General features: G+C 40.1%; 1 protein-coding gene across 2 annotated transcripts in view; it reads left to right on the forward strand.

The window, feature by feature from the left end:
* The first annotated feature begins 11,476 nt into the window (after positions 1 to 11,476).
* The window catches only part of RAB11FIP2 (RAB11 family interacting protein 2), an 87,605-nt gene continuing 85,554 nt past the window's right edge, over positions 11,477 to 13,527 (forward strand). For both annotated transcript variants that reach the window (XR_003568255.1, XM_027852137.1), the window contains exon 1: positions 11,477 to 12,075. Coding sequence is in view for 1 of the 2 variants with exons in the window: in XM_027852137.1 (XP_027707938.1) it covers positions 11,723 to 12,075 (353 nt within the window). In the remaining variant the exon portion in view is untranslated. The remainder of the gene's footprint in view (positions 12,076 to 13,527) is intronic.

Genomic DNA, 13,527 nt, shown 5'->3' on the forward strand with positions numbered 1-13,527 from the left:
TTCTTCTTTCTTCAAGTTGGGCCCCAACCAACGAATCCTATTTGGAAGATAGGTTCCCAAGGATGGAGCTAGGCATGCTCTGTTTTTATTTTTAGTGGTAGTGAGGTTTTTTTTTTTTTAAAGAGGTACATGTAGAAAAGGTTATAGAGAAGCATGGTAAAGTGGAAAGAACATTCTCATTGGAATCAGAGGACCTGGATTCAAATCTGTCCTCTGGCACTTACTGTGTATGATCTTGGGCAAATAACTTAATCTCCTTGAGACTCATTTTCCTTACCCATAAAATAACAGAGTTGTACAATTCTAAATTGGTGATTGTATTTTAAATTAAGGACAGGAAATGTAAATTTTCATTCAATAAAGAAAAACATTTTCAAATAAGGTCATTTTCAGTACTTAGCATGAGACTTTTGAGTTGAATTGTGTTTTAGGAATGGGAATATGGAAAATACGGAAAGGTAAAGAGAGAAAAGGGTTGGTGGCAGAGGCTAAAGGAGAGAAAGAGACCTGTTTAAAGTGAAGGTGAGAAACATGGAAATACTATAGAGAAAGAGAAGTGGAGATAGGTTATAAAATGTTAGTCACCTACTCTTGATTTTCTCTGAATTAACATTTACTTGTACCAAAGGCTTCTGAACACAAATCAGTGTCTTTGCCAATGTGAAAAACAAAAAAACAAAAGCTAGTTAAGAATTGATCACAGCTTTGTGTTCGTTTTCCTTAAAAAAAAAAAAAAAATCAGAAACTGCTCTGAAAAGGATAACCATGGCAGCCCAACAAGGGGTAGATTAATTCTCAAAATATTGACCAAATCTACATTGCCCTCAGGGGCGAAAGTTCCACACCCACTGTTTTATCCGAGTTTTAAAGGCTATCTCAGGTTTCTAGTTCTAGAGATTTCTCTGATTTTCTGTGTGACTCTGGACAAGTCACTTAATTTGTCTGAGTTTCAAATTTCTAAATGAGTAAAATGAAGAACATAGTAGTTGGGCTACATTTCAGAGAATGTCTGATAAATAAGTTACTGAACTCATTATTGAAAAGACTACCTCATTGAATCCCCCTTCTTAATTCCTTTTAACCTATTTATGATTTTATAGACTTATAAGATGGTAGTTAGGATAATAGCTTATAAGTATATACCACTTTACAAACATTATATTATTTATTCCTAACAAGAACTCTGTGAGGTAGGTGCTATTTTTGCTCCCAATTTTCAGCAAGGGAATTGAGGAAAGCTGAGAGTAATTTTGACTTGCTCAAGGTCCCACAGACAGTGTTTGAGGCAAGATTTGAACCTGACTCAGTTCAATGCTCTATCCTACTATGCTACTCCTTTTATAGGTGATAGAATCCACAGTTCTTTGATAGCCCTGCCAGCAGGTGAAGGACAGAACCAGATTGGGAAACTCAAGGAGGTTTATTGAAGAGGGAGGGGATTGTTTACAACGAAAAATTAGTACAATCTGCAGGATATAGTTGCTCACTGCTACCCCATTTTCCTGGACAAGAAAAACTTAATAGTTGACAAGAGAATGGGTAGCACTTAAAAGAATGAGTACTGATGTAATATTTAGATAGGTATTTTTTAGCATCATCTTCATCAAAACCTTAACTGGCAGTTCTCTCAGTCTTTAAAGAGCTGTTAAGCATTTCATACTTTTTGACACTAGAAAGCTCTAAGAGTTTACAGTAAGAAATACTAAGCTAGATAAACTATTGCCTCCTGGAGGTCTGGTTAGACTGAACTCCTCTGAAAGCAAGAAAAATCATCTTCTCTGCGGGAACTGATGCTCCACAGAGCCGGTGGCATTTGGGTCAGTGAGGTCATTGAGTACAGCACTAGTTTTTAGATTTTGGTTTGAAGGTTTTGTGCCAATGTAGAGGTAACTTATTTTGGAAACTGGCTAGTACCTTCTTATTTGTGAATACAAGCTTTGAAAGTGTTTCCTTTTTTTCTTTTCTATGACCTTGAACCTCTATTCTGAACTCAACTCTTACTCACACTGTGTCATGTTTGTGTTTTGCGTTTGTCTTAGGACTCAGTCTTTTCTCCTGTCAGTCAATTAAGTGCTTACTATATGCCAGGGATAATGCTAAGTGCTAGGGATACAAATAAGAAAAAACATAAATGGTCTCTGCCCTCAAGGAGTTTACAATCTAATGGGGCAAGACAACACACCAAAGGCTAGGGGAGGATGAAAAATGAGGTGAGAAAGAAGGGGGTAGGGGTATAGTCATGTGGACAACAACAACACAAAGTCAGAGAAGTCCCAAAGTAGAGCAGCCAGGTGAAAAATAAGATGTTCTAATCTGAAATGAATGAAGATTATAAACTCTTGGTGGATTGTACCTTGTTTATAAAGAGTGTGTAGGTGGAAATCATCATCCAGCTTACTAATGAGGGTATCTATGTAGGTAGAATATTGGCCCTGGAGTCAGAGGGCTCAAAATCCTGCCTCTGGGGCTTATTATTTTGTGACCTTGGGCAAGTCATTTAACCTAGAGACCTTGGCAATTGAATGGAGGGTGGAGCCTGAATTAATTATGCACTTAAGATATACAGACCTAAATGACTACAAATAGAAAATGCAAGGTTGCTCTAGCCTTGAGGAGTTCACATACTTACTGAGGGAGATAACGTATCTCTGTAAAAGTGAGATGTCAAATTAGATACCATTTAAGGTCCATTCTGGCCCTAAATCTAAGATCTTAAAAAGCTTTAATGAGCTAGTTGCTTCGGTATATTTTCTATATAAGGAAGGCAACATAGTTTAGTGAAAAGACGATGAGGTTTGGAGTGCAAGAACTTATGTTTGAATCCTGACTCTGCTACCTATTATCTGCATGACCACATGCATTTAACTTTTTGGAGAAAAGTTCTGCCCAAAGGGCAGAGCTCTGCCCAAAGGGAATGTAAATTTTAATCTCTGAAACTTTTTTTTTTTTTTGGATTTGGTTTTTCCTCCTAAAGACCAGCCTTAACTGCAAGTCACTCTGGTCCCAGACCAGGCCCTACTAGGTCACTGTTTGGGCTCTGATCCACTCAGAATGAATGTAAATAACAGAAACCTTGAGGGTCTTCTTCTCCCAGGTCTATTTTTTTTTAAGAGGCCATTCTTTGCCTCATTTTTATTAAGCCTTAATCACTGAATGGGTACTGCCTCAATCAAACTGAGATCTGTTAGAGATCTTAGTTTGAAAAGTCCAAGGTCCCCCACTGCATCCTGGGCTATCTCCAGTTGTCCTGATCCATATCTGGCCACTGGACCCAGGTGGTTCTGGAGGAGAAAGTGAGACTGGTGACTTTGCACAACCCTCTCTCACTTACATCCAATTCACTCGCAAGTCATGGCATCATCTCCCTGATGTCATGGTGGTCTTGGAGAATGAAGGACAAACAGCAACCTTTTGGAGACTTACTTTACTCTACAAAATGAGGAGATTGGACTGGATGATCTCCAAAGCCTCGTCTAGCTCTAAATACTATGAAGGCTTTTCTCAGACTCCATTGTATCATTTCATTTGATACAATGAAGTAAAGCTGGTGTTAAAGCAATAGACTGATAACACTCAACCACAATTATGAAGAGATGACTGGGGACAACTGATATGTAAGAGGCTGACCTAATGGCACAAGAAAAATTGTACTACAAAACAATGCTTTATTTGGAGGAAATGCTACTAGAAGTAATTAGCCTGATGAATGTTGGATAAACACAAAATGACCAGTTATATGTTCCTAAAGGAGAGGGGGACGTAGTTTCTATGTGATTGTTCCTTCAAAGGTGGGTGTCCATCCTTGGTGAGAAGAGCTATTTCACTTAACCCTTGAATTGTTTTAGTGGCTCACTTGAAAATAATAGTAAGTACAGTTTGAGCTGGTTCCAAGGCCTATCCTATTCCTGCCTATCCAAGGAAATTTCAGGAATTTGGGGCTATGTTGAACACATTAAATACCCAGTTCTCACAGCCCCTTTTCATTTGTCACACTTCCACCTATAGCACCTATGGCTCATTTAGTAAGTCTTTTTGGGATGGGAATATCCAAGTGCCACTTGGAGACTTGGGGATCTGTCAGACACCACTTGGCATCAGAAAAATATTTTGTAAAGACAGATGATATGAAGTTCTACCTGTTATATCCAACCACTTGATGGTTCCTACCACCTGGCCCTTGAGTGACCCAATCACTATGATGATGTATGCTACAGAATTTATCAGTAGACAACAGGTACCCCACTCCTCCTCAATCATCCCTAAATATAGGATGGTTTAGGATTTCCAATCCATTCCCCCGATAAACTACATTTAATTCTGGATACAAGTATCCAAATTGTAATATGTGGAATATCTTGCACCATGCCTGTGTCCTCCAACTTGATTTTCCATATCAATATAGCTACTTAAAACACAAAAAAAAAAACCTACCAGATTCAATGGTTCTTGGTCAGGCATAGGAGTATACCTAGCAACAAACAATAAAAATATATTGCCTAGAGTTGTGAATATGATCAGGAAAACTATAAATTGAAAATGGAAGGGGAAGTAGAAAACTCTTCACATATATCTGCCAAACCAAACACCAAAAACAGTATCAGTTATGTTATTATAACTGGAAGAATTGCAGGAGTGGACTAGCAAAATTCACAGGAGATGATATCTAAAAAAGAACCAACAATAAAACTCATGGCCTCAGATATCCATATACAAAAGTATGAGTAATGAAGAGAATGAAATGGAGATTCTACTGCAAGGAGACAAATTTTATCTCACAAAATTAAGACTCAGGGAATGGGATTCATGGTTGGAATATGTCTCTGGAAAAGCATATCTTATTCAAAAAGGAATAGAACAGATAAACAGGGTGGTAGGGTAACATTACATAATATGAAAAAATGCTTATATAAGAAAATACCAGACTGTGATGGGGAAACACAGTGAAAAAGCACTTCGGTGAAGATCAAGAGTGGCAGAAACAGAAGTAACATTGTTGAATATGACATATACATATATAATAGACCACCTAAAAACAAGGAGGAATTAGGTCAGGAGTTGTACTAATTTCCAAATAAAGTAAGAAAAATTCTGCAAATTATAATCTTTGAAATTGGCTTTTATACCTGGTAAAGTCCTTGAATGTATTATTTAAAGGGATGGTGTGTAAGCATTTAAAAAAGGAAACAGAAATCACTAACAGCTGATGTGACATCAATATGAACAGGTATTATTTGATGAAATGTATTTCCCTTTTTGAGAGTTAAATATGTTAATACATCAAAGGAATGCTACAAATTTAGTATCTCTATATTTAATACAAACTTTTTGGAATAAATCTTCCATATTATCCTTGACAAGATAAATATTAGCTAGATATTAGTATAGTCAGGTAGACTGAATGACCAGTCTCAAAAAATATTAATAAGTTAATATTGCTTCAGAGGGAGATATATTGGAGTATGCTCTAAGGGTCTTTTCTTGGCTCTATTCTGATTAACATTTTGAAAAAAAAATCAATGATATAGATGGAATGGTTGTCAATTTTTCATGTGTCCTAACGTATGGAAGAATAACTACCATATTGAATTGCAGAGTCAGGAAACCTAGCCCAAATTCAGCCTCAGGCATTTACTAGTTGTGTGATAATGGTTATATAATTTCTCAGAATCTATTTCTTTTTTTGTAAAATGGGAGTAATAAGATATGCATTACTTATCCCCATCCATCAGTATAATCTACCTTCAGTTATCAGAACCATCAGAAAGGAGCTTTAGGCAAATACAATATACAAATACAAAATATTCAATTACATCTGGGGACGAATTTTAGCCACTGGAGTAATGTTTCTACCCTTCTTCCCTTTATTAAATGAGGCTCAATGTAACTTGATGGCAAAGATATTTCTCTTTTCTTCAGACAGAAAGACCCTGGCAATTTTCTGAACCTAGTATCCACTCTTCAGCCAATTTCTTTGAAGGGGCCAAAGTCTCAAGTTAGTGACTAAGACTACAGTTTTCTCAAGCAGTCCTTCTTGGGCCTAAACCAGGTTTTGCCTATACCTAGGTATTGATGCCAGTCCTTCTTACCCAGTTTAATCATTGGGAAGGATTTTTTCATACTCTTCATTCCACTCAAATTAGATTTTTCTATGTTCTCTCCCCTCTATATTTATTCCCTGTTTGAGAGATGCTTTCCCCTATCTCAGTCTGTCAATGTCCTAGCCATTCTTCAAGGCAGAAGCTTATATACTACCACCTTCATGAAGCTGTTTCCTGAACCTTCCATCAAGAAATGATTCCTTCCTCATCTAACTTTCATAGCCAAGGAAAGGTAATCGTAATAGGTCATCGAAAGTTTTCTTAACTTCTGTCTTGCCTTTGATGACTCTGGAGGAGAGAGCAAGGCTGATGAATTTGTACAACTCCGTTTCACTTAAATCCAATTCACAAGCAAGTCAAGACACTACCTTCCTGATGTCACTGGTTCTCTTCCAGAATGAAGGATGAATAACAACTTTTCTAGTACTTTGTATTCTTCTTTTGTAGTTAATTGTAACATACTTGTCTGTATATGTGTCTAATTAACTTTATTGGAGTGTAAGTTCCTTGAGACCAAGGACCACATCTTAGTTTTGTTTATCTTGCTTAGCATTTAGCACATTTCATGATACAGTAGATGTTTAACAGATGCTGTTGATTAGCCTGCAAGGTCTATAGTTAAGGTCTGAATTTGCCAAAATAAAGATTTCAAGTAGCTTTTATTTATTTTTTTTGGCAATTGGGGTTAAGTGACTTGCCCAGGGTCACACGGCTATAAGTGTCAAGCAATTGGTCTGAGGTCGGATTTGAACTCAGGTCTTTCTGACTTCAGGGCTGGTGCTCTATCCACTGCACCACCTAGCTGCTCCCTAAGTAGCTTTACTTTTAGTCAATCCTTGGTGTGCCGGTTGCACTGTGCACTCTCCTTCTAACAGGAGCAGGCTGCCAGGGTCATACTTACCAGTCTTTGGAGCCCACCCGGATAAACATAGAGATGAGCCGATCGGGAGGTGCAAGCACTCGAACTTTATTCAGAGGCCATCACAGCAAGGCTAAGCAGGAAAGCAAGAGCAGGAGAAAGAGAGAGAGCTCCAATCCCTACTGCCCCTTATATCTTTCCTAGCCCCTCCGCCTCAGCCTGCCTACTAGTGATTGATTGTAGGATCAGATACTGGAAGGGGATGTCTGGGGTTAGCACTGCACCAAGGGAGAGGACGTGACAAAGGAAGCTAGGCCCAGATACCGGACAGAGACGTCTGGGGTTAGCGCTGCACCTAGGGAGAGGACTAGACAAAGGGAGCTCGTTTTCTGCTGTCCCACTCCCACATGGCACAGCCCCCTGCCTCGGGAGCGTGAGCTCCGGTTACTTCCTAATATCTTGTCCCTGCCCCATCTTGCCACAACCCCCATGTGGCACGTAGCCAACATCAGACAATCCCTCACACCTTGGGAAGCCTGAAAGGAAATTTAGGTGATTTAGGAAAAGTGCTCAGAAAGTCACTCAAAGGGCTGCTCTCTTGCCTTTTTAGTTAGCATAGAATTGTGTTAAGAGTATGTTATTACATTGCTGTGGACTATTTAACAGCTTCTAACTTAGACCCTAGATGTGACTATACATTATTTTAAAAATGGGTGAAGTGATATTTGTAAACAGCTTTATAATCATTTTACAAAGCTTATCTAGCGATTTGTGTTTCAGAAACACATTCGATATTATAACTAATTGTTCTTTATCACAGTCACCTGAAGGATAACTGTTTATGAATGCAATTTATGCATATGCAATTTTCATTAAAATAAAACGTCACAAGATGTTTTCAGATTTTAGTTATCAAACTGTTTTTTTTTTTCAAACAAATTCTACCATTGCACAAGTCTTTTAAAAAATTTCTAGGAATCAACTTCTTTATAGCTGACAATTGCCCACTCTAGGACTCAGATAACAGATTTATGCTTATAATTCAAATTATTGATCTTTATATTGATTTGACTTTCCATGTACAACCCCAAAGTTCCATCTTTGAAACAACAACACCATCATGCTCTCTTACTTGAATGTATTATATTCTCCCTCTTGTTTTAATTCATTAAGGTAAAACCTTTGGGATGACTTAAAATGCAGTTCTTTTGTTCTGAGTTATCTTTCAGTCTAGGATTATGTTGTCTCTGGTGTTCGATAGCCTCATCAAACTGATTTGAATTCTACACTTTAATAAGACCTTTAATGAGACATAGTTCCCACTACATGTTGAGTACCACGAAGAGTACTGTGTGTAAGGGGTGCTAAAGAAATAGTAGAAATTCCCTTCACCTTCAAGGGAAATCTGTTCTCAAAGTTCTTCAACTCTAAACAGCCCTGAAAGACTGGATGATATGGGCAAGGTCCCTGGTATAGTCTTTTATCTCTGTTGTGCTATTCCTCAAAGTAAGTACAGCATCTCTTCTTTTCCATGATGATAAAAGGGATAATTTTTTTTCTCTTCAAGTATTTTCCACTAAATATGCTTCACATACTTACAAACATAAAACATTTCATGTAATTAACGTGACCCTAACTTCCCTTTGTTTCTTACAGTTCAATTCAGTTCTACAGTAGGGGCCTGTGAACACAGTGCTACTGAAAAGGGAGGAAAGGGAAGGGTCATTTAAAATTATTTTATCTGAGGACTTAAAAAAGTTCTCAGATGGAGAGCCTTTGAATAATGCCTGAATATTGGAATAAAACCTTAAGCTATGAAGTTTTCAAAGTGTGAGTTAGCTAAGGGAATCATAAATTTCACAAATACTTATTGAATGCATATGACATCCAAAGCAAGCCCTATGCTAGATGCTCCGAGAGACACAAGGATATATGACACACATCTTGTAATTATGGAGTTTTTAGTCTAGTTGGGAAGATGAAGCCAATTTAGCTGTACTGAGGACTTTCACTACCAGGCCCCCCAACACTCCTAACCCTAGGTAACTTTGTCACCTTTCCCCCATTAGAATGTAAGCTCCTTGAGGGTAGTGATGGTCACTTAATATCTATTTGGAGCTCTTAGCAACTGTTCAATAAATGCTTGACTGTCTTTGTGTGTGTGTGTGTGTGTGTGTGTGTGTGTGTGTGTGTGTGTGTGTGTGTGTGTGTATACTATTTTAAAGGATAATAGATTTACATGTAGTCACCAGGTGAGTCAATGAGGAGGCTAGGACTAGAATACAAGTCTGCTGACCTCTACTATTTCTGCTAGGTCAAGCTACTTCCAAACCCACAGCAGCACAGACTCCATCACACTGAGACCTAACCCTAAACAAAAGAAAAGCAGGCAGCCACTCACGTATACAAAAGATAGCCCAGGCAAGGTCTTATCTTACTTGTCTACCTCTAAAATGCCCAACTTCAAAACATATCACTAGAGAATAATTTAGTACGTAAGATTTAGATGGTACCTGGTCACACCTTTCCCTTACTGATGTGGAAGATGAGCTCCACAGAGATGAAGTGATTTCTCAAAGTCACAATCAGAGGTTAATAAACACAATTAGGATTTGAATCTAGGTCTTTTGATTCTATTAAATCCAATTAAGATTATACAGGAAGGGTAGGAGCAAAATCCTGATAAGGCCAATGTTAGACTATTAACTTCAAGTAGGTATGGCGACCAGAATTATTCGAGCTTCAAGTCTATCACCAACGCTTCTGCCAACTTAGTGATCACAAATGTTTGTTGTTAGAACGCACATTTTGTTTTCCTGGGAGTAGGGGAAATGGACTGAGTATCTCTGAAATAACAGTTTGTCTGATTTGGTAGGTTTGGAAATCTTTGAATTCACTTCTTACATATTTGTACTTACTTGGGCCCATGCGGTTTCCTGCAAGTAGAATGTAAGTTTCTTGGAGGAAGGGACATTTTCAAAAAATTATTTTTGTCTTTGTATCCCATAATGCATTCTACCAAGTATCACACTAATGTTTTCTGAGTTGAATCACCTAATCTTTTTGCTCTTCTCTGAGCCTCCAAAATTGAGGGAGTCTTTCCTTGTAGCCAACCTAGTGAAAAAAAAAGATGTGGGGTGGTAGCATGCATTGGTTGGGGTTGGTGTGGGGAAAATGGGTATAAGCTGTTGGTATGGTGGTCAGAAAGCATTAACGGCTGCCTGGGACAGTACAGTGTTGTTTGCATGTTGTTTCCCCTATTAGTCTTTGAATTCTTTGAGAGTGGAGGCTGGTTTTTTTTTTTTTTTCGCCTTTGAGATATCTTCAGTGCTTAATAAAGCATCTGGCATGTAGTAGGTGTTTAATAAATGCTTGTTGACTTGACTCTAGTCCTGGTTCCACCACAATTAGCTGTGTGCCTTTGGTCAAGGTATCTTCAGACCTCAGTTTCCTATTCCGTATCAATGAAGGGCGGGCTCTGGAGCTCAAAGGCTGCGGATGGAGTCAGAGGTTGCCCCCTGGCATTGCCAACTTTGGGTCTCGGGGCGGCCTCAGTTTCCCCATCTATACCATAAAGGCTTCAGGCCAGATAATCTTTTAGGTCCCTTTCATTCTATGACCCCAAAAGGGATGCTGCTTTCTTCTTCCATCTTCACCACCTCAAAGTCACGCCTCGGGCCCGGACGGCCTACGGATACCATGGCAACCAGGGGAGCGTTTGACCCCTGACCTCCCCGTCGCCGCGCCCGCCCCTCCCGTCACGTTTCAACATGGAGATGCCCAGACCGGAAGTGCCGCCCCAGCCGCCGGCCGCCTGCCTGCCCAAGGGCGCCGCTGGGCCCTAAAAAGACCCTAAGCCCCGGCCTGTCCTCACGCCCTGACGGCGCCTGTACCGGCCCAGTCCCTTAGGTGACCGGGAAGCGAGAGCCGCGGCTCGGCAGCCCCTGCTTCTGAGAGAAGAGGAGAGGAGAGGAGAGGAGAGGAGAGGAGGAGCAGGCGAGAGGAGGGCAGAAGGAGGGCAGGAGGAGGGAGGTGGAGAGAGAGGCAGGGAGAGGGAGAGGTAGCCGTCCGAGCGCGGGCCGCCGGGGGTTCGTATTAGCCGGGGGCAGGGGGCGCGGGGCGGGGCCGGGCCGACCTGAGGGAGAGCTGGGAGTGAGGCGGAGGCGGGGGCGGGGGCCCGAGCAGGTGCGAGCGGCGGAGGCCCCGGGCGGGCTCCAGCTGGGAGGGGGCGGCCTCGGCCCGAGGAGAGAGACCGAGCCCCGGGAGCCCCGCGGCAGGTCGAGGAGAACCCCCCCCCAGACCGCGCCGCGCCCCGCCCCACCGGGCGCCAGGTGACCCGGGCAGGCCTCACCTGCCCCCGGGGCAGGGCCGGGAGGGAGCGTTGACTAGCCCCCCACCCCCCCCAGCTCGTAACTAACCGTTCCCGTAGCGGGGAGGAGCCGGGGAGGGAGCAGCGGACCCCGGCCCGGCCCGGGAATGCCAGCCGCCGGCCCGGCCCCAGAGGCGGCGGCAGGCCGGGGCTTTCCGGGGGCAGCTGCTTCGCCGCACCACGAGGCAGGCAGGCTGGCTTGTATTTTTTTGGACAGGAAGCAAACAGAAATTGGGCAACTTTGAGCGCCTTGTGAGAGCTTCTGTCTCTGTGAAGTGCCCTTATCATGCTATTATTAAAGACTTAGGCTTGGGGAATTTTCATTTATTTTTATTTTTTACTACTGTTTGTGTCTCCCTCTGTCGTATTGGGGACCCCCCCCCCAAAAAAGGCAAAATGATGTTATCCGAGCAAGCCCAGAAGTGGTTTCCAACTCACGTGCAGGTCACCGTGCTTCAAGCCAAAGATCTGAAGCCAAAAGGCAAAAGTGGCACCAATGATACATACACTATCATCCAACTGGGCAAGGAAAAATACTCCACCTCTGTAGCAGAGAAAACCCTTGATCCAGTCTGGAAAGAAGAGGCTTCTTTTGAGCTCCCTGGATTGCTAATGCAGGGGAATCCAGAGAAATACATACTTTTCCTGGTAGTCATGCACAGGTCTTTGGTGGGTCTGGATAAATTTTTGGGGCAGGTGGCAATCAATCTCAATGACATCTTTGAGGACAAACAGAGAAAGAAAACAGAGTAAGTCATGCAATTTATTTTCTTGATTTTGCAGTGTTTAAGATATTTATCATTTTGTAAATGAAGCACTTTCTGTTTGAGAGGCATAGGTTTCTGGATGAAGTGTGACAACTTTTAATCACCCCTTTCACATGGATCAAAAGTAAAAAAATAACCCACGGGGGAAGAAACCTTTAAAAATGGAATTGCACATGTTCCATTTTAACCATTTTAAATGGTTTAAAATAAGCATCTGCTTAGGAATTACAAGTCTTAGTATTTTTTGGTAATGACTTTAAATAAATGAAGTTTTTTGGGGTATGATTAAGATTATTTGTAAGAAGCAGTCACTTTTAACCTTTTAAAACTAGGTTAGTATATAATTATAATTTTGAAAATTAGTTAAAGAAATGAAGTAGTTACAGAGCTTAGTAGCTTCTGGAAAAATATATCAAGCACATAAGTGCAGTGATTTAATATTAAAGTTAAATTTCGAAAGCTTAGCACTACTTATTCCTTTTTGGGATTACATACAGAACAGATCTTCATTATTTCTCTATCAACTGTTGCTCCCTCTCTTTGTATGTTCTAAGGCATTTGGAAGTCTAGAATTTCCAAGTTACAAACATGTCTCATTTCTGACCTTGACTATTTTAATAACTTTTCTTTTATATTTTCATCATATCCATGGCACCATTTTCAAAATTACTTCCACAAAGTTAATGTACTTGGACTGTACTAAGTGCTTCAAGATTAGAAGTACTGATTCAGTTCTTGTGAAGAGGCAGCTTAATAACATCTTCATTGGAAACAGGGCCTTCTTAATATGGATATTTAGTTATGAGACCTATTTTTAACATAAACAATAAGAAGATAAGTCAAAACCTCAACATAAAATATTAAAATGAAACGGAGTACTTCCAGAAGTAGGCACTTGCTTCCTAATTAAACTTTTAACCTAAGTATAAGTGTGAGAAAATAGTCAGTTTGTTATATTCAGGAAAGAAGTACAGGTTGAATTACAGGTCTATAGACTTGGAAGAATGTTTTGAGAGTGAGTAATTCACTCATAACCACAATCAAATTTCCTCTTTAAAAATCATTTGACTAGGGTGAATTTACCTAATGACATAATTTCACATACTTTGACTATAAATGTATAGGCTGAAGTATATTTTACCTCAAAACTTCTAGAAAATACTTACATTCTAAGACCTGACCTAAGGTTTATGTTAGTGATAAGAAATGCCAAGAATGTAAGATGAAAAGTGATATTAAATATTTTAAAATAATTAAAGTGAAAATGTCCTAAAGAAAAGAGGGGAAAGGTAAAAAGCTAAAGCTGATTGTGTCTGTGCTCTTAGTAGCATAATGAAATGCATTTTGCATTTCCTTTTTAAAAGGCTATTATCCATTGAGCTTTTTTCATATTGTTGGAGTTAAGTTGTTTTTATAAAATCACATTTGTGTGTA

The sequence above is a fragment of the Vombatus ursinus genome, unplaced genomic scaffold (assembly GCF_900497805.2).
Source record: "Vombatus ursinus unplaced genomic scaffold, bare-nosed wombat genome assembly UNPS02009205.1, whole genome shotgun sequence".
Lineage (NCBI taxonomy): Eukaryota > Metazoa > Chordata > Mammalia > Diprotodontia > Vombatidae > Vombatus > Vombatus ursinus.